Source organism: Anarhichas minor, unplaced genomic scaffold (genome assembly GCF_050575085.1).
Source record: "Anarhichas minor isolate MPS153535 unplaced genomic scaffold, ASM5057508v1 ptg000016l, whole genome shotgun sequence".
NCBI classification, from domain to species: Eukaryota; Metazoa; Chordata; class Actinopteri; order Perciformes; family Anarhichadidae; genus Anarhichas; species Anarhichas minor.
The window spans coordinates 2590001-2612832 of record NW_027466462.1 but is presented as its reverse complement, the minus strand read 5'-3'; the positions used below and the strand labels follow the sequence as shown (position 1 = coordinate 2612832).

Sequence of the window (22832 nt, the reverse complement as noted above, 5' to 3'; positions counted from 1 at the left end):
ATAACAACAATATTAATCGTACAATAACATTAATATTAGGTTATTAGTAGACGTAGATAGCTGATTTTCCCCATGGCTTGCTAAGGAAAGGAATATTGTACAAATTAATATACACTATCTATTAATGCTCTTTTTGCTTTCACGAAATGCAAATATTTGAATCAGCTAAATTATATATATATATGTATATGTATATATATATAAAGGGAAAGAAATAGCAAATCTCACTCAATACAAACTATAGCAATCTAGAACTCTCAATTAGAAAATGTACACAAGAAAAGCAGCAAAATAAATTCAATTTTTTTATATTTTTCTATCATGAAGAAATCAGTGGTGTGGTTGGTAGAAAGAGTGAGCAATGTCCAGAACAGGCAGGATCCATCCGGAACGCTATTGGACCGTCCAATAAGAAAAGCCCCGCCCTCCCCTGAAAACTCCCCGGTCCTTCTCTCTCTCTCTCTCTCTCTCGAGCTTCGGTGCGGAACTTAGAATTCTATCGAGGGATTCTAGAAGAGTTCCGCTAGCAAGTCCCAGAGTTCCGTTGCAGAAGCTGATCATACATGTGACATGTGAACAACGTCTGACTCCAATTATGGAACACGCAAAGCTCTGAGAGTCCTGATTGTGCAATCACCTCAAACAATAAATCTCTTATAGCGAAAAAAAAACAAACCCATGGAATTTAATTTTGTTTTGCATTCTTAGCGTTGATTGGAGGAGCAGCAAGACAACGTGTCACCTTCGACACGCAACTCAAAATGTCTGCCCCAAGGAGACGGGAAAATAAAAAAGACAATTAAACAAACACAGAACGACAAAGCAACACTCAAGCAGCATGTATGTAGGTCTCCTCTCCGCCTCCACCTCATCCCTCTGTCTCTTCTCCTCCTCCAGCTCAGGAAGTCTCTCGAGTCCTTTATCGTATCCTCGTTGCGGGACAAAGTCACCGTCCCAGAGGGTACAATCTCAATGCAACTTAAAAGTGTAGTTTATGCATCAAAGCACAGGTTCAGAGAGTTTACAAAGCAGACCTGGACCTCACTACTTATCGACTTTGGTGACATATCTTTTGTGGTGCCAATTGCGAATTCATGTCGATTGATTCTGCTTGCAGCATCAGAATTGCTTCCTTGGGGGGGGGGGGGGGGGGGGCAAAATGGTTGCAGAAGGTAATGGTAATAAGTCAAGTGGAAGCATGCGTTATTGGAAACCCCTGATATCCTCTCGTTTATGTGGTCTGACGGCAAAGTTATTGACAGAGTAATCGGTCCAACTCTGAAACTACAACAGCGAGTAAGTGACATTATTTACGGGCAGTCAGTCAGAGTTAAACATCAAAAAGCGAAGGCGTATTCATAATCCACCACAATGTCTACTCTGCACCTGAGTTCACACATCATTACGATTACTGTGATTTGTTATAAATATGGGCAACATTTTGAATCGATGCATATGGGCAATCAGTGGGTAGCAGAGACGGAAGAAGAGAGTATCCAAGCTTTCACTGGAGGTAAAATACAGTAAAACCCGGCAGGATGGCATTGCTTCTATTGTTTTTGTTTATTTGAGAACTGAAGCTTATTCTACTGTATGATTCATAAATGGAAGCGATATGTTGTGTTAAAAATCAATGCGGATTATATTGTAGAGGCAGGATTGTGAAAAATATAACCAGAAAGGAAAGGAAGGTTTTAAGAAATTGAACAAATTGCCCATTTACATCAATTCAAAATGTTATGTGGTCCACCCGTTACAATATGCAGCCAGTATATCTCCCCCGTCACAACTATATCTCTCATTTTTCAGCCCTTTTCTTCCCTGCCTGAAATTATATTTGACCTCAATTAGCATTAGATATTGAAGCCGATATTTACTGCATTATGTTACAGAAATGGTGCGGAGCCAATCTTACAGGCTCGGCAACGCAGTTCACCTGTGACACAACCTGCTTCCCAGCGTGCTCTGATCCCGTTGGCTGCCTTTTGTAAACTTGTACGTAAACAATTGAAACGAATGAAAATTAATCTTGATGGAACTTTTGATTGAAAACACAATGCCACCACTGTTGTGTGTCATTCTTTCAAATCTTTCTCCAATAAGCAGAAAACATGAGTTTAATGTGGGAGGGGCCGTGAAAGATTCAGGCTCGAAATTCATCAAATTTGACCAGAAAATCTGGAACTATCAGTCTATATATCCATCTCATTTACCCTGCTAGACAACTGGAATGTCTCACTGCATTTGATTAAGCACAAGCTAAATGCTAAAATATCATATTCTTTCGTCCTATACCCTGTTTCATCCATCTCGCCTTCCTTCCTCAACCCTCTTTACTTTTACTTTTCACTTCATTTCACCAAAATGTACCACCGTACTTCTCTTTCTCCCATTGTGCACTACCCACCATTCTCTTTCAAATTATATTACATAGCTTTTTTTGTACATACACTTTGTTTGTATATTTCTTTAAAAAAAAAAATACACGGAATAGAGCATAATTAAGTACTTTTTTGGCAGCTTCTTCCTTTCTCAGAGGAAAGTCCCGATCATCATCAGGTGTAACAAGAAACGAAGACTTCTGCTTTTCTTTTTAGTCTGAAAAGGAACCTCCAACTTGGCAAAGGTGGAGAAGAAAAAATAACTCTGAAATTCTTTCTTTCCTTCCTTCAATCTTCTCCCTCAAGACTTCTTCGATCACTCACCCCTCCCCTACTCGTCAACTCTCTGCCCTTCAAACAGTCGCTCCCAGCAGCTCTTCCGACTTGGCCATGATCTCGTTCTGGTTGGAGTCCAAGCCGTAGAACTTCACCTTCAGCCCGTCGACGGGGTGGACCACTGGTACCGTGACCACGCGGGGGAACTGCCGGGTGGCCAGCTCGAAGCGGCTGGTGCTGGCCAGCTCAATAGCCAGGATGCGAAGGAAGAGGGTGGCGAGCTGCTTGCCCAGGCAGGACCGGACACCACCGCCGAAGGGCAGATAGTGGAAGCGTCCCTCTTTGTCTTCTCCCCGCTCCTGGCTGAAGCGGTCGGGGTCGAAGGCGTCCACGTCCTTGAAGACAGCTGAGGTGTCGTGGGTGTCACGAATGCTGTACATCACACTCCAGCCCTTTGGAATCTGCACTCCCTGGAGAAAGAAAGACGGAGCAATGGAGCCGGTTAACAGATCTTCTAGCTTCTAATAAACTTTCGTCTTAGTTCTTATTCTTGACATAAATTCCAAAGATGCTAGGTGTAAAGATGAATGTGCCATTTGGAAAGACTTCATCACCTGACGTATGATTAGGATGGCCAAGATATTAAAGAGATATTAGATCATGAAGTGGTATTCAGTCAGGAACTATTACTCGGCTACTCACGTCAAGTTCAAAGGTCTCTATGGCGGTTCGGTAGGCCCCCGAGACGGGCGTGAAGAGTCTCAGCACCTCCTTGATGACACAGTCCAGGTACTTGAGGCTCACGATGGTGTCCAGCCTCAGCTCTCCTGGCATAAGGCAACCATTCTGGAGGAGACCCCTGGTTCTCAGCTCCTCCCTCAGGCGCTCCAGGACGGAAGGGTGGCGGAGGAGCTGCATGATGAGCGAGGTGCTGGCACTGGCCGTGGTGGCGAAAGCAGCGAAGATCAGCTCGATAGTCGACTCCTGTGGGGGACGATAGAGAGGGGAGATGGTGTGTCAGCGCGCTGGTTCCTTAAACCTTTTTGGCTTGTGTTGAGCAATGCCTGCTTATGAGCCCTCGTCACAAGTTCACCAGGTGAACACCGAGTGCAGAACTGTACTGAGGGCGTTTGAGTTGCTTTGTCTTTACTTTGTGGGCATGCCAAGTGGTTTTTGCCTCAGCTACTGATGGGCTAATGGCTTGTTACTTGAATGAAGGGTCCGGACAGTGGAAATATAGATGGTAGACTTATGTGCTGAAGGGTGATGGTGGACATTAGCCAAATGCCCAAACATAGCCACCATTTCTGTTTTTAAGGTAGCAATACAAAATACACCATTTGCGCCTGAGGAAAACAGACTATTCTCACCCAGCATGTTGTCGGGTCTATTTTTGCGTGTCATTATTAAGCCAAATTATGAGCAAACCTTACTTTGGGCACAAATCCACCACCCCACACCAATCCATTATAAAATCATGTTGTTTTTAATTCCTGAAAAGTAGCCTGTTTGGAAATATGAAGTTCAAATCCAAAAACAACATTTAGCATGCCGTGCCGAGCCCATTATTAAGGTAGTGGAATAAATAACGCCGAGGCTGGGCAGCACGACTCCTATTATAAACCTCTCATCTGCCATCATCTGTGTCAAAACACATTTCTGCCTCACCCGACGTGTGTGTGTGTGTGTGTGTGTGTGTGTGTGTGTGTGTGTGTGTGTGTGTGTGTGTGTGTGTGTTATATAGGCGTGCGTCAGAAAACGGCATGAGAGTGCTTCAGCCTGGGCCTCTGCGACAGGGGCTCCCCAGTTCACTTTGTGTGTGTATTTATATACTGTGTGTGTGTGAGTGTGTGTGTGCGTACAGGAGGCCTCTTTCAGACCCCTAGCAGGGGGAGTGTTGACTTATTTTTGGCCCTGGACGTAACCCAGAAACCACATCGAGCGAGAGAGAGAGAGTTGAGTTTCCACAGAATTCCTCAGAATTACTTTAATAGGTAAATAGAGGGTGTGCCTGTCCATGACTGTGTGTGTTACTGGCTGCCTATGGGCATCAGCTTCGCATCCCTGCAGTCATATTTTACATAAAGATGTGTATCATAAGTCACTTTCATTGCGTATGATGCCAAGATGATTTGTTGGAGAAATTACAATAATTGTCGATGTGTGTGTTCAGTCAACGAACACAGGTTCCATTTTGGCAGCGCTTTAAAACAGTGAGCGTGTTCATTATGCGTGACTTAGTGTTTGTTTGCACACATGCGCATCAGAGCTGGCGTGTTAATGCTCCTATGTGTGACTGAGGGGGGCTTCGTGTGCGTCTGGCTTCCCTCCAGCATGCGTTTCCACACCTTCTCCTCAGGTGATTTCTGTGCGTTGCCGCGTTACCTTCAGTTCCTGCATGGTGAGCTCGGTGCCGTTCTCTTTGGCGCTCTCCATCAGGACGTCCAGCGCGTCGCTGTAATCCTTCCCCTGGGAACACAACGGCTTCTCCCTGATGGCCTTCTCTATGCTTTTCTGCAGGATGTCTCGTGCACGGATACCCTGTAAACACACACAAAGCAGAGGTTACACCAGATACCAAGATTTCTCTTAAAGGAACCCCATTTTATGTAGCCTCAAACGAATGCTGCAGTTATGTGCCAGAAACACAAATCATTAGCAACTACGACTCAGCATAAAGGGGATACTTTTGTTTTGGGCAAATATTATATGACAAAAACACAGAGCAAAAAAACTAGAGGTTTCTTTTTTTGTTTGACGAAAGTTTGAATATAAAAGGGAGAAGAGGGCGTGAACACGTACCTTCCTGTAGCCGCTAAACGGCAGGTCTATAGGCAGGCTGAACAGGTTGTCAACAAAGTCCTGGAAGGTTGCGAACAGATGCCTCATCTCCTCCTCCGACACCCTGAATCCCAGCAGCACCCTCACCGCCATGGTGAAGGACAACCTCTGGCTCTCCCTGCGAAAAAACAATCAATCAGGACCTCAGTCACATCCATAGATCCTCACTTGTATTAGTTGTTTTTGATGACATGACATTTCTTTCTCTTGTGAATGCGTTTCCACGCTAGGACGCCCACCGTACCTGTAGACGTTGATGGGCTCAGGGTTGGAGCTCCACACTCGGAGGCTCTCCTGGATGACCTGCTGGATTTTCGGGAGGTAGGACTCCAAGGCTTCGTGGCTGAACACTTTGGCAAACACCTGGAGAGACAGAGGAACAGGTATGTTCATGACACGTACTGTACAGACCGATAAAGATCACCCAGGATTTGCATTAGATGCACATAAATTGTATGACTTGGCACACAGACAGAAAGCACAGAGTGCAAGCAGAGGACAAAAGCTCTGATTAACCATAAAGACTGCACAGCGTAATCCTCCTCACTCTTATAAGTGCAGTAAGTACAAACTTACTTAAACTCTTTCACGGTGTGTTTTGAATTCATGAAAGTCAGTTGTAACATTTTGGTCGTTTTAAAGGGTCTTGTTCAGCGTTCGGTTGTACTTGGCTCCACTTCTGGTTGCAAAAAAACAAGATGGCGACGGCCAAAATGCCGAACTCAAGGCTTCAAAACCGTAGTCCACAAACCAATGAGACATCGCGCTGACTACGTGCATTTCTTATCCACGGTCTATTGCTTTAACTCAATGGTTGCGACTCATTTGACATTTTGCACAGTTCCTAATGTTCCCCTTCTTTCCCTCTCCTGTCACAGCTCTACAACATTCTCTATCCATTAATCCCCTTCGTCTCTCTTTTGAATCATACCAAGACTTTCCATCGTATGTTCATTCTCATTCATTTTCTGTGATGCCCATTCCACATGCATCTCCCTCCTTACAGAGACTTATACATTGTGGAGGTTTTTTCCCTGTAGTCAGCAGAACTCCAGTGACAGGCAGAAAGGAGGGGGGGTTAAGTCTTTCCTGGCTGCTCGTAGTATTTCTTAGTAAGAATCAGTCACCAGTCGTCAGTGTTGTTTGCACAAATAACATTCCATCTGATTTAAGCTCCGAAAACTGCCCTTAAAATAGTCTTGGAAATGATTTAGAAGTGGAGAACATTGGAGGGTAGAGGAGAAAGGCGTGCGGACTGGACTAGAATAGGGCTTTTATATTGATATGAATCAGTCACTAACACTTAGCTTTATTAGAGAAATAACTCTCTTGTACTTTTGACCTTTTCAGCGCTCCCTCAGTGTGGCTAATTTCACTGCTGCTTGGGTGAAATGTCAACTCTTTTTAGCGATGAGCTTTCATAAAAGATCGTTAAGTTAAGTTTCACAGATGTCAGGATGCTAGGTTTTATTCAAACGGTAATCGCGAGAAGGCAATGCTGAACACTGTCGGGCAGGTTCAGCGACTGGTACACATGGTTTGCATTTTCTGCCCATTGAAATGAGACTGGAACATTTGAACCAGCACGTTTTATATTAGAGATAAATATAGCCGTCTAATGATCGGTGGCCGGTCCGTTGATTCACTTTAAGAGCGTTGCAATCGTTTTGGAAATGCTAGTTAAGATGCGGGGCGAACATTCACATTTCTTTGTTTCGCTGTATTAGTTTCTTTCCTTTTTGGTCGATTTTGAAGTACTTATGTTGTAGTTTTTTTATGAGCTACTTTATTTTCTAACCTGCACAAACTCATAATTGCATCTTGTCTTGTGGTTTTTTCTCTATTTGTTTTATTGTTGTGGGTTCTTTTTTTTATGGCCTTCCTTCTACTTTTTTACAACCATGCAGATAAACTAAACTACGCCTAACACATTGTAGACTTACAAAACGAGTTTATTGTGCATTTGCAATATGTTTTAAATAAGCTAATACACTTGGATAACATGGTTATAAAGACAGACTGTTCCTGCTTCTTTTCATTGAGACATAAAGGAGGCAGAGAGGGAAGAAAGGAGCTTCTAGTGGGATCCGAGCCCAGGCCAGTGAGGGTACATGTGGTTCCTGAGGTCGATGTTTTAGCTACCAAACCATCAGTCGGGCACTTGTACTCTTATTTTGTCCTCTACCTCATTTTCCTCTCATTTTCTTTCTCCTCCATTGCCCTCTTCCCTCTCTCTCCCCCATCATTCCCTTCGTCGCCCTCAGAATGAATGAACAATAGTCCACTGAGCCGGTGCTGTGTGCGTGAATAAGTGTGTGGATTACGTTGTGTGCGGCGTACGGCTATGTATTTATGCTGTGTCTGTGTGTTAGGGAGTGGTTAGCGCAGATCACAGGGCGCTCTAAGACGTTAGCAGCGCTACATTTCCTCTGCTGCCGCACCCTGGGGCCGCTGGGCACGGATCAGCTTACATGACCTGCTCTCCAACCCTGGCCACAGGGGACTACACACACTATCTGACCTCAAAACAGCCTGGGGGGGGACAAGGCTGTCATGGCCGTTATTTTGTCGCTTGGCGGTGGATTTAGATAGTGTGGAGTAGAAGTTAATGTCAATGTAGTATCGCCACTCTCTGTTCTCCAAACTACGCGTGTATTTTCGGCATCTGCTTTGGCTGGAGCTTCCTGACAGACTTCTCCGAACAGATCCAGATAGTTAACCTGCTGGATATCTGGAATGTGTCTGCGACGCACACACAGCGCTCGAGTGGCGATTCGCGAGCGCCAAGCTAACCTGGAAATCAGGGTTAGAGATGTGTGGTGTGAAATAGGCATGGTTGGATTTGGATGGAACTCAGAGGAAGGATGTCCCAAGGTTGCATATTTGCTGTTGATCGGCCCAAAAGAGGACGTCTACTTCTGTCTTATTTGTCCGTCTGTGTGTTACCGGGATGGTTACTTAGTCAAACGTTTAGTTGGTTGCAGAAAGTCATCTTTTCTTCATCAGTTATTTGGATGGTAAGGGGGTTGGTCGATCAGTCGTTTGATAATTGAATGGTCAATAGGGTTTAGTCAATGGTTTGAATCCATGACTCGACTGTCTATCAGTGCCTCAGCCAGCGGTTTGCCGGTTTGGCGATCAGACGCCAGCAGGCAAGAAAACTAGACTCGGAATCAGCAGGGAAATATTCGTTAAGCCAAACGAGGTTGTGTAACGCTGTGAATTTGGCCATTTAACCCGTCTGCACTGGATTAGGCGTAATTGGTCAATTTGGGCGAGTACTTTGCCGATTCCTACACACACACACACACACAGCGACTGACTGTCTCACTGGTCCTACAGTAGCTCAACCCTCCTGCTCCGACTATTCATGAGTGTGTGTGTGTGTGTGTGTGCGTGCAGGCAGGCAGGCAGACGGGAGGCCGAGACTCTGAAAGGTAACTACAGGTCAGACGAACACACATGGTATCCTCCTGCACGGCCTGGCTGCCAGTCAAACGCATTTTTTTTTTATGCAGTGTCACTCTGGGACGGTCCCAAGCTCCACACAGGACGGGGGTGGTGGTGAGGGGGGGATTGTTCAGTCATTTTGCTGCACCACAAAAACGTGACCGTCTTCTGTTAGCCTGCAGCGCAAAGACACAGGCTTAAAGACACATACACACACTCCCAGACTCTTACACACACACACACACACACACTGATATAGTCAAACACACACAGACACAGTCGTCCTAATAACGTCCATATGTCTTAAATTATGTGAAAGTGCTGCGAGCTGCTGGTTCCACAGACATGTAAAGACTCCTTTATTCTTCTCTCTGCCCTCCTTTCCTTCCCCTCTCTCTCTCTCTCTCTCTCTCTCTCTCTCTCTCTCTCCTTACTCCCGCCTCTTCCCATCTCTCCCTGCCCCTTCATCCATCCTTTTAAAAAAAACAAAAAAAACCTTTCTTTCTTTCTCCTCGTCACACAAGCAGTCCATACGTCTTTCCATCATCACTTCCAATCACAAAAGGATTCGCTTTGTTGACAACCTTTAAAGGGAAAATCCGACACCTTTAGATGTGGATGTCCTCTTAGCTTGCATTGCAAACTGCGAAAATGGTCGCAGTACCGCCTTATAACATGAGTGTTTCCTATTTGTACGCTTTATTCATTCTAATGTGTTTTAAAGGGGAATGACGCACTTTTTGCTCCACTAAATATCCCTGCACTTACTCAGCAGAATGAGGATTTACATGCAAATCAGAGAGAAGAGATCAATTATGATGCTTTGCTCTATTTTAGTCTACCCTACAGCACACAAGCTTTATTCTCAGCAGGATTTAAATTATTTTTATGACATTCTGCATAAAAAAAGTACTTTTAAGTATATTTAGCTGATATTACTTTCACTGAAGTTCATTTTTACTTGGACATAGAGTATTTTTACAATATTTTTTCCACCACTGCAGTATTTAAACATTGTATTACTCTAATATTTTGACTTTGTGCTACATTTTTTGAGAAGTTAGACCATTTCTGCTGGCTTTTCTCAACCAATAGAGGAGCATGAGATCCTTCAGCTGTAAAGGGAATATAAAGAAAATCACCTGAGCTGCAGGCTGAAGGTTTTCTTAAAACAGCAGTGATACAGTTTGTATGGTTGTGAGTGTATGTGCACCCCCCTGTACAAACAAACTATGACTCCGCTGCAACTCACCACTCGTATATCTTGTCTTTTAATTTGACCTTAGAGGCTGTTTAAAGAGCAGAGAGGGGACAGACAGGATGGGCTTCAGGACAGTTATAATTGGCAGTGCCCTCTACTGGTGATGAGCAGAAGCACAGGACACTCAGAGACACAAGGGACACTGACTGCACACTGACTCACAGCATCTTCACTCCACCACAGGTGAATAGGGTAAAAAAAATAACTCGTAGATATCCTTATGAAACTTCCCCAGTTGAATACTTACATTAAGATAAGTAGTTTTTGTATTAAAAGTTTTCTGAAATGTTATGTTTAAATATGCAGATGAGGTATTATCTAACTAAGTTTTGGTGAATTTAGTTTATTTTGAGCGTTTTCTCTCCACTAGTCTGAAAGAAAACGTGTTATGGAAGCAAAATAGCCCCAAATCTCACAATTGATCAGTGCGTAATACATCGACGGCCCCCTTCTACTCTTATTATCACTGCAAGAGAACCCATGAATAGAGAGGAAAGGGAAACTGGCCCGCCGTGTAGAACAGACGGAAAGAAAACAGGTTGAAGATGTCGGGTTAAAAGTGACACTTAAATCGAGGCAGATCCCTCCACGTGTCTCTTTTATTCTTGTCCAATCTCACTCTATTTGCCCTCCCTGTGGTTCTCCTTTTTCCTAAATGTAGGGATGGTTCCAAGAAAAACAAGAAAAACAAGGGGGAAGGAAAATGTGGGGAAGAGAGAGAATGAGGGGGAAAAGAGTGAGTGAGCGGCATGTCAGGAGGGTGAAAATAAAGAACTGGCTGCCACTGTCAACACGGCGTGTGTTTGGATTCACCCGCTGTTATTTCAGTATAGAGGGACAGTTTTCCACTGCAGGTCATGTAGGGCCTACTGAGGCACTTCAGCGTGTTAACAACAGCACACTTACCGTGTGTTTTGACAGTTCATTTTGATGGGCGAGCTAAAGAAAAGGCCCTAAATCATATGTGCAGCTTATTGTGTACAGCCGGGGGGGAAAGAAAGGACCAATGTACTTTGATCTCGTGTCATTCGAAGGCTAAAAACTGAAGTCGCAGTGAAACGGATCCCACACGAGGTCCACTGAAGCAAAGCGACCCATCAAATCTGATCTCCATTTGAATCTGTTTGCAGTCGGTTAATCTTAAGAACACCTCGTGGAGTCTGGAACCACATGTGTGACGCTCGCCCTGCCTCTCTCGCTGGTATCGTGTCCTTATACCAGTGAAGAAGTCTGTCTTTAGAAGTAAGAGTCATGGACGGCTGACTGGAGAAGCCTTTAGAAGACGTGTTATAAGTGACTTCAAACTTAAAGCCAAAGCAGCGACGCTGGCTCAGAGTTCTGAACCATCTCCAAGAGGTTGAGACCAAAGCCCAGATATGGCGACCGAAGCGATAAACTCTGCCTGTCGGCAGCAGAAACACGTCTGTTCGATGTTGTTGTTTTTCGGACCAGGGTGATGTGTGAGCCCTGGCTGGGCCCGGCTGGCCCCGACTGGCCCGTAGTGGAAAACCAGGCCGCCGTGGCTCTTTGAGGGAGTTAGTTTCCTAGCTTAACGCGGGGTTATATGGAAACTGGCTGGCTCTTGTTGGTCCACCGAAGGCTAATGTGCTGTGTGAAGATTGTTTTTCCGAACGCAAAACCACAAGGAGGGCAGACACACACACACACACACACACACACACACACACACACACACACACACACACACACACACACACACACACAGAGAGGAGCAGTTCTGGTCCAGTAGGTCAGACAGTAAGCCAGTCGCTCATTCTTTCTCTCCAGTTGATGTTGTTTCGCTTCTGCTGTTGACTTAGTTTTATTACCCAGAAAACAGGAGGGAGGGCTGCCAACACACACACACACACACACACACACACACACACACACACACACACAAACTGCCCAGCTGACCTCTCTGCACGTCTTGCTATTCTCTCTTTCTTCTGAATCTGTCCGTCTGCCTGTTATCTAAAAATGATGCAACAGTCAGAACGGTCGTCGCTGTATTTTGTTTGGGTTGAGTGCAGGGGAACGTTCAGGTGTGTGTGCACATACTATGGCTTTGTGTACTGTTATGTGTGTGTGTGTGTGTGTGTGTGTGTGTGTGTGTGTGTGTGTGTGTGTGTGTGTGTGTGTGGAGCCCCCACAGAAAGCCCCTCTTTGTGCTGTGTTGGAGGCAGCCTTCCTAATCAGGGGTCATTACATGAGGTTAGTGCAGGGGTCTCCAGGGAGAGGAGAGGGGATCAGAGCCCAGATTATACCCAGCCGACCCCTCACCGTCCCCGGGCACAGCGGCAACGAAACCTGACCCCGCCTCTGAAACCCCTTTTTAAATCTCTCCTCTCGCCCTCCATCGAAGATCCAGAGGTAGAGAAAAGTAGAGACTGATTTACAGGAAAACACAGCAGCCTCTGCTGCTTGTTCGGCTTGTTTTTTGTCCTTTTGTGTGTGTGTGTGTGTGTGTGTGTGTGTGTTTGTGAGAGAAGGAGAGAGAGAGAGAGAAGGTATGTGCCCCGGGGATAACGGGATAATAGGAGGGAGAGGTAAGTGGCTGATTACCTGAAATGGTCCTGGCACGGAAAAGAGAGTGAGAGAGAAAGAAAAGGAAGCAAAGAGACACAGAAGGTGAAAAACAGAGCCTAAAAATATATATACATATATATGTATATGTATATATGTATATGTATATACTGTATATAGTAGTCAGAATAAAGGAGAACTTAAGCAGAGAGGATGAGAAGAAAAAGAAAGAAAAAGCAGGTAACAGAGCGTTGACAGAGGGCCGAGTGATGGAGGGGTCATTCTCACGCTTCAGTAGCCAGAACGCTGCTGATAAGACCGAGAGGACGGGATAGCTTTACACTGATACTCTCTCTTTCTGTGTGTGTGTGTGTGTGTGTGTGTGTGTGTGTGTGTGTGTGTGTGTCCGTGTCCTACCTTCCTCATTGTGTAGCAGATGACTCCACTGCTTTTGACAGTGGACGCCATTTCCTTTAAAGGGCATGTTTGTGTGTCTAAACTGTACCACGTCTTTCTTTGTGCAACTATCCGCGTGACTTTAATTCAGATTTTAACACTGCACGACGTCTACAGAAAAGAAAGACCTTTTTAATGCCAACGTGTTAAGTTCCCAGAACAATCCTGCTTGTTGAGGAAGGGACGTCTTTCCTTCTCCTATGACACGCCAATCTCCAACATGTGCATGCATGCGTATTCGTGTATTTCATCCTGACCTTCCTCCTCTTGCGGTGGATGTCTCCGATGCTGTTGGCCAGCGAGTTGGGTCCCAGCAGCGTGGCGGTGCTCTGAGGCCAGTCCACCGTCACCAGCGTGTGCTCGCCCATCAGCACTTTGCGCACGTTCTCGGCGCCCGTCACCCGGATCAGAGGGCGGCCCAGCAGGTGGGTCTTGAACACGTTGCCGTACTTCTGCCTCCGCGACGCGTGGAAGCCCGAACCCTGGACGGAGAGGAGACAAGACAACATCAGTAACAGTAGAGGCGTACGCACAGCAGAAGGTGTGAGAGGAAATCCCCAAACACTCCACCCTGTTTCGCCGACGTTAGAGGAAAAGGCTTGTCTGTTCGAGAGAGAATGAAGAAATGAAAATCATCACGAGGAGATGAGGCAGATCTCCAGCTCAACTTTTGTATAATCAGCTTGACTTCGTGCATTGGAAAACCAAAATGAACATGTCCGAAAGAACACTTAAATATTGTTAAAATAAATGTTTTTTAGCTCAGCTGATGTCAAAAAGCTGAAGATGTCACCAGATTCCTTCTTGCTTTTCTTTACTTCTAAGGATGCTTTGTTAAAGTGGCGACAAGCATCATCTTTCCGAACGTCATCATCATCATCATCATCATCGTCCTCCCGGTCCTCACCGTCACATCATTAACTTTCTCCACGAGCTGCCGAATGACTCTGCGATGGTTATTCTGCAAAGTGACCGAAGCCTTTCAAGTGCACGCTCCTCGCGACTGATTTTTACGCGTGCTATTAATTTAGAGCAGCCTTTAGGGTTTCTGACCTCCACTCCAGCTTTGATCTTCACCTCTAAATGCTCTGAGTGAGTCTCTCTCTCTCTCTCTCTCTGTGGTTTGGGGCCCAAACAGACCATTTCTGGTGAGTCCCCCACATGCTAAAAGTTACTAATGTTTCCATCATCTCGGCTCCCAGAGCAGAAGTAAACGTAGACGGTGAAGGTAGCGGACAGCAGATGTTTAAGAAGCTGGTAAACACAGTTAATCCAATGCAAACTGATTCAGGATGCCTTCAGGGCTCCAGTTCAGCTGTAACATCAACCAATGAATCACCGAGGGCAAAGGTTCCCAAAACATTTTCAGCTCCGGCTTCAAGTACAGTAAATGAAATGTCATGAAGACGGCAATGAAGGAATGTAAGAAGATCCTCGAGGATTTCATCATTTCCAGCCTCAGTCCTTTTCAGCTGGAGCGAGCTGCAGGAATGAGTCCTGAAACCCAGAAATGAGTCGGCGTTTTTGCACTTTACCTCGTCTAAAAAGAAACCAGCGCGATGCTTTATTGCCACTTGAAATATTCTCAAGGACTGCTGTGTATCCACTACTAAAAGAAACACTCTGTGTTTAATGTTGCCAGAAGAAGAAGAAACCAATTGATAGCGCTCATTCCTTTGGCTGAGAAGGAGAAGACAGCCGACGGGAACTCGACCTGAATCTACCGACAATCAGAGGAAGAAGACGCCAGAATTGACGCCACAGCAAAGAGCGTTTAGCGGCAGATGCTAAAAGTGTCTTGTAATGCTGTAAAAGTTGCCCAAACTTCGTTGCTGCAGATGATAAAGAAAACCCCATTTTTACACGCCGGGGCCCGACTAGAAGAAGCCTGCACGGCCCATTTTCGGGGCCCTGCCCCGCAGTTTGAGCAACCCGGGCTGTCGGCAAACCCCCAGAGGACCGGAGCTGGAGTCAGTTAGCGAGCTGACCTGGGTTCAGCTTTGACGCTGACCTCCAAACAGTCCGGGTCACGGCAGAGCGAGAGGGAGCCGACCCCAGAACTGTAAATGGGCTGTTTGAGTGAAAAGAATATATATCAGCCCGAGGGCAGCTTACTGTGTTACACACACACACACACACACACACACTGGCAGACAGACACATCATTCACACACAAGCCGACACACACACACACACACACACACATACAGTATAAACACACATGCATGTTCAGGTACACACATACTCCAGATTCATAAAATTCACAAAGCAAACAAACACGCAGAGGCCGAACTGCAAATTGCCGTGACAACACTAACTGGTTTGACCCCAGTTTACTCCTGGGGAAAGAGATATGTACGACACACACACACACACACACACACACACACACACACACACGGGTGACATATGTAAACATACGCTCCAAAGAAGCAGTACTATGAGGTTCTGTACAACAGTTTGGTTCCACATCTTTTATGCATTTACGTTGAGTGCTTTTATTAAACATGATGTAGTTAAAATCAAACTTTTCTTATTATTTCGCCCTTTTATTCTGAAGGGAATTAACATTACAAGCTACTGTAACCCTCCCTCAACTGGAAACCACCAGTGTGTGCGTGTGCGTGTGTGTGTGTCTGTCTTTGGGAGAGAGCTTCTGGTTGCGTTCAGTTATGTACAGTATGTGCGTGTGAATACAGACTTCTTTCTGGGACTAATTTTAGCAGGTAGTTTGTTTCCTGTTTGAGACACACCTCTCACATCGGTGTGTGTGTGTGTGTCTGTGTGTGTGTGTGTGTGTGTGTGTGTGTGTGCGCGCGCACAAACACAGCTTCATCTTTTGCAGCGCTCAGCTGACTGCAGCTACACCTCTATCCTCGCACTGATTCCTGGTTTACGGTGTAACTTGTGGCTCAGAGTCCTGCAGAGAAGCCTCGATACATTTAATACAATCAAATCAAAAGCTGCTGTTAAAACTGTTAAAATAGAGATTCACCTGAATGTCCTTGACTTATTAAATCATTTCTCGCTGTTTATTTTTAACTTTTTTTTACACGAATACTGCAAGCAAGGTGAAAATTAAAAATGAGCTCTCTCATTCTCCAGCCCTTCGTTATGTTTCTCCGTGTGAACTCGAACTTAAATTGAGCACAGATGGCTCCGCCTCTCTGCAGCTCTGTTCGCTGTTTCATGTTGCTTTGAAAGCTCTGATTGCCAGACTGCTTTTATAGATGAAAAATGTTGCTAATTAGCATTCGGCCCAACTGAAGCTACTTCAGATGTTGAGGCCTGTTCATGAGGTTTTAAGAGTGTAATATTAAAGAAACACTCACTCTTTTATCCTTCACCTTTGCAGATTTCGGTTTCTTTTTCTCTCTCTGTCTGCGCAAAAGCTGTTGACCTGAACTGTTTTCACAGCTCCTGTACACTTCCTCTTTTTACCGTGGCATGCACACACACACACACACACACACACACACACACACACGCATTAGCGCAGACGCACCAGGTTGCCGGCTGGCCTCTGGAGCCCTCGGGGTGTGTGTGTGTGCGTGTAAGAGTGGGGTTGTTTTCCAAGCTACATTTTGCTGCCACATGGATGTAGAGTGGTTTAGTATGTCTGCTTGGCAGGCCTGCTCACACACACACACACACAAACACACACACAAACATTCAAAGGGAGTTCCTCAGGCAGCCAGACAAGGCTCCCTTTCACACCCCAAGATACAGCATCAGATTGGGCCGATTGTGTACTTTTTTCAGTGTGTGTGTGTGTGTGTGTGTGTGTGTGTGTGTGTGTGTGTGTGTGTGTGCAGCTGCGTGCATTATGTGTGTATCTCTTTCCATTTCTCTCTATTTTCTTTTCACACACACATATACACACATTTTGGCAGGATACTGAAGATTTTCATCCGTCCTGGTCGCCGGAAAATAATGCGCTGAATAAAAAAACGTTACACTACAATAATCTGTGTGTGTGTGTGTGTGTGTGTGTGTGTGTGTGTGTGTGTGTGTGTGTGTGTGTGCGTGTGTGTATGTGTGCCAGGGGTGTAGTCTGGATGACATTTAGCGTAAAAGGTGAGAAGTGTACCCCCCCCCCCCCTTCTCCCTCTCAAATCTGGCAACACACACACACACACACACACACATAGAGCAAGCATGGAAAAGTCGTGATGTAATGACGCCACACTTCTCTAGCAAGAGAACACGTACAAAACCGCACACGGGATCACATCACACACACACACACACACACACACACACACACACACAGAGTCGCAGCGGAGACGCAGGCGTCACAGCTTCACACTGATTGCGCAGGCTGAAACACACTTTCCCTCCAAACTTCAGTGAAGCGAAGGAACCTTCACTGTAAACACTCGCTCGGTTTTATAAAGGACTAAACCAGAAACCAAAATTGCGACCACAACATCATGGCTGATTTTACCGCCGAGGTCACAGGCAACAAACTGAAAACCATAAAGAGGTTTCTCTTAATGATGGAGGGCATAAAGTTCGAAAGCTTTTATTTTTTTCATCTTGTGGACCTGGAAACTGAAAGAAGCACACGCTCCATGTGGAGGCACAGAACTCCATGTGCGCAGAGGGAACCGCTCCGTTTCCAAAGTCACTAGTTGTTAATATGAATAAAGCCAGGAATCAGAGGGTCTTGCATTTGTTGCGTGCTTGTTGTTTGTGAATGCAGTGCTTACTGTGACTCTGAAGCCGGTGTTAAATATTCCATTTTGACTTCTGTCATCGCTGCAATTAACTTTTATTTGGGTTCTACTGTAACCACCTGATAATAAGCAGCTGCAACGGTTATTGGGCAGAAAAAAGAAGTCACCGTGTTCTATGTTTCTCCAGATTTTTGACGTTAACTTTTAATAACACAATTTTATTTAACTCCATTTTGGATCTGTTGGGTAGGGTAACTGCTCTATTGAAGTCTTTAGCTTGTTTCGTCAAAGTTAAGTTACATTAACCGTTGTGTGTAGTTTCACATCCCAACTCTTACTGTAAATATGGTTAAAGTTTGAAAACGTTAACAGCTGTAAACGGTATGATCTCAGTTTCCACTTGCATGTACGTTTTATTTAAAGTTTTCTGTGGATAAAGTTCCACCAAGAGGTTGACAAAAGCCCCATGCAGGCCTTGTTTAGATCGGAGGTATCGAGGCTCCTTATTTCACCACATCTCTTACTTTGAGTCTCCTGCTGTCACCACACCACACAGTCTCCTCCCTCACTGCTTTGCATTCTGGTTTGTCTTCACTGTACACGGTGACAGAGTCTTCTTTGTCGCGAACCGGCGAGCGCACCAAGCAAATGAACAAAATATGAACATCAGACCTGACTTTTTTTACATGACTTTCTTTGTGTCTCTGCTCTTGAACTCAGTGTTCGCTTTGAGCTCAAAATCAATCCGGCGCCGGCACGTTGAGAACAGCAACGGGCAGCTTAACACTGGGCCCCGAGGCGTCATTGGGTACAAAGATACTGCACAGAGCTGCAGGTTAGGATTCAGGGTGAGAGTTGAGGTTGTATCAAGGTCTTAAAAAGGGTCAAAATCAAGGTTATGTCGGGGTTAAAGGTTATGCTCACACCAATGAGGGTCAGAAAAAGTGTTGACAAAGTAAAGGGAATAACCTGAAAGTATAGTGCTTTCAGCTTTGTGTGTGTGTGTGTGTGTCTGTGTGTGTCTGGACACGGTCGTTCTGCTAACCAGCGATGTCAGCTCCTACAGACTCCCTTTTATATTTTATTTATCCGATTTTTTACAAGAACCTCAATAAAGGAGGAAGAACGGGGGTGTTCCAGTGAGCTTTTTCCACACACGCCATCCAAACACACACACACACACACACACACACACGCACACACACACACACACACACACATAAAACCTTTCATTGCACATTCGCACACTCACGTACACTCAAGGAATTCTGACAAACGCCACCACGATCACAGAATATCTCGTAAAATCTCCCCGTCTCTCTCTCTCTCTCTCTCTCTCTCTCTCTTTTCTCTCTCTCTCTGCAAACACACACACACACACACACACACACACTGTCCGAGCAGAGCTAGCTAGCGCGCCGGCCGTGCTAAAAATACCCCCGTCTGTTCTGTTGGGGTTGGCTTGGGGGCAACCCGGGCCCGGGCTTATAAATGTCCTCTTTGTAGCGCAGTGGAAATGTCCAACAAATGACTCTTTTATTAGGGCAAGACAAAAAAACACAGCTAATTATGTTTACTCAGATCAACGCCGCGGCTCGACATGCACACATTCACACTGGCAGGCTCGGGTGGGAGGGAGAGAGAGAGAGAGAGAGAGAGAGCACATCTGGAGTCGCTATAAAACAGGAATATCAGGGTGACGCTCAGACGGATTTTCTAGAAACAGGGGCTGATGGGAAAACAGTAGCAGGAAACGAATGACTTCTGAGTAGGAAACAAAGAGTCATTTACTGGCTCAGATGTGTCCTGCTGATACTTTGGGTGAAGTTTGCAGCCATTAAATTGTCAAATATGTTCACAACTTCATCTTCCAGTCGAAGTTCTTTCATTGCATATATGAACAGTAAATGTTCGATAACACTTTTTGACGTCTTTCTGCCAAATGTATGTAATGTGTTGCACAATGAATATATTCTACGTATGCATGAACTGCATGATGCATGTGTATGAACAAATGATGCACATGATATTTTCTGAATTTGAGCATTTTCCCACTTGAAATGTTGCCGTGAAATGAATGCGTTTTAATTTAAATGAAATCGTGCTGCGGTCAGAGATGCAGAGCACTGATTGGTTCTTTCCATCTCATTGCAGGCGCTGAAGGCGTTTGCCGTTTGTTCGAAGTGCAACACGGGGAAAAGCGACGAAACGACGCGAGATTATGTCGATCCTTTGTCAGCTTGGTGCGACGGCCGCGAAAGGAACAGGTGCAGGAACAGATGTTATTATTAGTGACGGGAAAATGACACCCGTTTCAGAAAGATAACTGTGTCTGGGGAAACAATTTATTTGGTAACAAGAGAGAAAGCGACAGCGAAAACGCTGCGTCAACCACAGAAACTCAAACTGCAAAAAAAGGTCGATCTCAGCGACAGAAATAAAGCTTGAAAATGAAAAAGCAGCAGCAGCAACGGACAAGAGAGGAAACGAGGTCAAAGGCTGTGAGGGAATTCCTTCTTTCTTTTCAGCTGTCAATCATTCAGCCGGTGCCAGAGATACCAAGGAACCAGTGTGTGTGTGTGTGTGTGTCTGTGTGTGTGTGTGTGTGTGTGTCTGTGTGTGTGTGGGGGTCTGTGTGTGTGTGATTGTGTGTTTGAATGGTGCGATAGGTCCTCGACTTGACAATGAACCCCGTCCCTTTGCGGTCACGCCACCGCATCAGAGGGACAGAGAAGGAAAGAGAAAAAAGAAAGTGGGATGAGAGAAAGGAAAGAATGAAGGGAAGAGAGATAAAGAATAGCAACAAAAAAAAAAGGGAAAGAGAGAAAGAGGTGGGTGCCAGAAACGGTGCGAAAGAAAGCGAGCGCAGAGCGTGGCAGAGGAGGCGGAGAGATGGGAAGGGTGCTCGTTTCAAAAAGGACGGATTAACGAAGAACGGCTTCGGCTAGTTCAGCCAAAAAACGAGGAGAATAGAGAGAGAGAGAGAGAGAGAGCAGGAGAGAGAGGGGGAGAGAGAGGATTGGCCCCTGACCCGGGGACATTATAGGAAGGGAGATTATGGTTGTTCAAAACTCTCTAAGCACTCACCCTGGGACCCCAGCTAATACCCTGACACACACACACAAACAGACACACACACAGACACACACAGACACACACACACACACAGACACACACACACACACACACACACACACACACCATTTCCTCCTGTCTGAGCAACCTTTGCTAAAAACTGCAGTGCTCAGCTGTTTGAGGAAATTACTGAGCCTTCTTTTTCTGTTTGTTTTCAAGTATGTCAAAGTGTTTTGAAAGTATGGGTTTTAGGAACGAATACATTTGGGACTGAGCACCGCAAACAGCGTAGGGCAGTTCCAAAGTGTTGAGCGAAGGACTTATTCTTAGTATTTACACACATACACAAAGTTCATGAGCTCTCTTTCACACACGAGAAAGGGAGCTTAAAATTGTGCTCTATACTCGGCCAGGGACAAGAGTGTTTGGAGGAGGGAGCAGTGTGTTCTCGGGGTGAAAGAAGGGGCAAGGGACGCCGCTGCCAGCACCTCCTGCTAGTCTGAACAAGAGGAGGAGGAGGAGGAGGAGGCAGGGATGGATGGATGGATGGAGGGATGGAGGAGAAGAGGGAGAAAGATAAAAAGCTAGATGGAGAGAGCGATGCTTTTACAAAAAAGTACTCTTTCTCGCTGGCTTTTGTTTCGCGATAAACCGATGAAATTCGTATTTCAGCATCGTTTTTGAGTTGAGGAAGATGAGAAAAACCTGGAGGGAGGTGAAGAATGGCGAAAACCGACGAGAGGAGAGTTTTAAATGTCAGAGAGTTCGAGAGGACTGAAGAAGTGAATCATGAGAACAGTAGAAATCGAGGGTCAGGGATGATAGCTGTAGCGGACGGAATAAACGATACCGCAAAACGCAAAAGATGAATGTCACAATCAGGACTTAGACGGTAATAACATCGTCTTCTACGAAGAAAAAGAAAAGAAACATGCCGAGCACTTGATTTTCATAAAAATGGGATCATGAATAAGAGCGGTGAGCAGAACAAACGATGGCGAGAAGCTTAAAAAAAAGGTTAGAGGGGTTTGAGAAGAAGAGTCCTCGGAGGTTCAAGGGTCCTGCCTTGAATGTTAACACCGTTACAATACACACACACACCTACACACACCTACACACACTGCCCCTTGTGCCCGCTCAATGAACTATGTATCTCTCACCCAACAAACACACACTTGCCAGCTCCCTGACACTTGTAGGAAGAAAGAAAGAAAGAAAAGAGAGAAAGAGTTAATTATTTGGCATCGTAATACAATCTGTCTGCGCTCACACACTCCTGTGTGTGTGTGTGTGTGTGTTAGTCTGGCTGTGTGCATGCTACATCTACTTGCTCTATAAGTGCGTCTGCTGCATGTTATGACTTTTTGCTCATACACTCATAGTATTTCCGTCTACTGTGTGTGTGTGTCGGGACTGCGTAACCGCAGCTATGCGGCACACAGCGGACCGGACCGCAGTCATGGAGCCTTACTATGGATGCAGCCACCAGGCCTCACGGTCCTCGCTCTGTCTGAGCCGGTTAAAGGAACAATCCACCTTGAAAAACAAAGATCCCACATGTTCCGTAAACCAGGAAAAGGCTCTGAGGCGATCGGCGGTCTTCCGCTGGAAAACATGGCTTTTAAAAGAAGAGTCGGGAAGAGTCTAGTTTTAGGATTTAAATCTGATGCCACCCGAGTGCATAATTTAATGTGTTCGAGGACCGTCGGAAAAATGAATGCATTGTTATTTCATGTAGATGACTTACACATTTCGGTGTCATTCATACACCATTTGGGGAGAGCAGGCTGGAGATTTGGTTTGTAAAAGTTCTACCAGAAGAAGCAGAACAGGTGTAGAAGAAGAAGGGGAGAGAGGGAGCGAGAGAGAGAGAGGGAGAGCTGTCAT

General features: G+C 45.4%; 1 protein-coding gene across 1 annotated transcript in view; it reads right to left on the bottom strand.

The window, feature by feature from the left end:
- Positions 1-443: 443 nt before the first annotated feature.
- Positions 444-22832, bottom strand: part of cyp26b1 (cytochrome P450, family 26, subfamily b, polypeptide 1) — a 27354-nt gene continuing 4965 nt past the window's right edge. Inside the window, exons 3-9 of the mRNA XM_076092180.1 lie at positions 16524-16624; positions 13449-13673; positions 5743-5861; positions 5460-5616; positions 5043-5198; positions 3360-3641; positions 444-3127 (exon numbers count right to left, since the gene is read on the bottom strand). Of these exons, the coding sequence (XP_075948295.1) occupies positions 2735-3127; positions 3360-3641; positions 5043-5198; positions 5460-5616; positions 5743-5861; positions 13449-13673; positions 16524-16624 (1433 nt within the window). The 3' untranslated portion in view covers positions 444-2734. The remainder of the gene's footprint in view (positions 3128-3359; positions 3642-5042; positions 5199-5459; positions 5617-5742; positions 5862-13448; positions 13674-16523; positions 16625-22832) is intronic.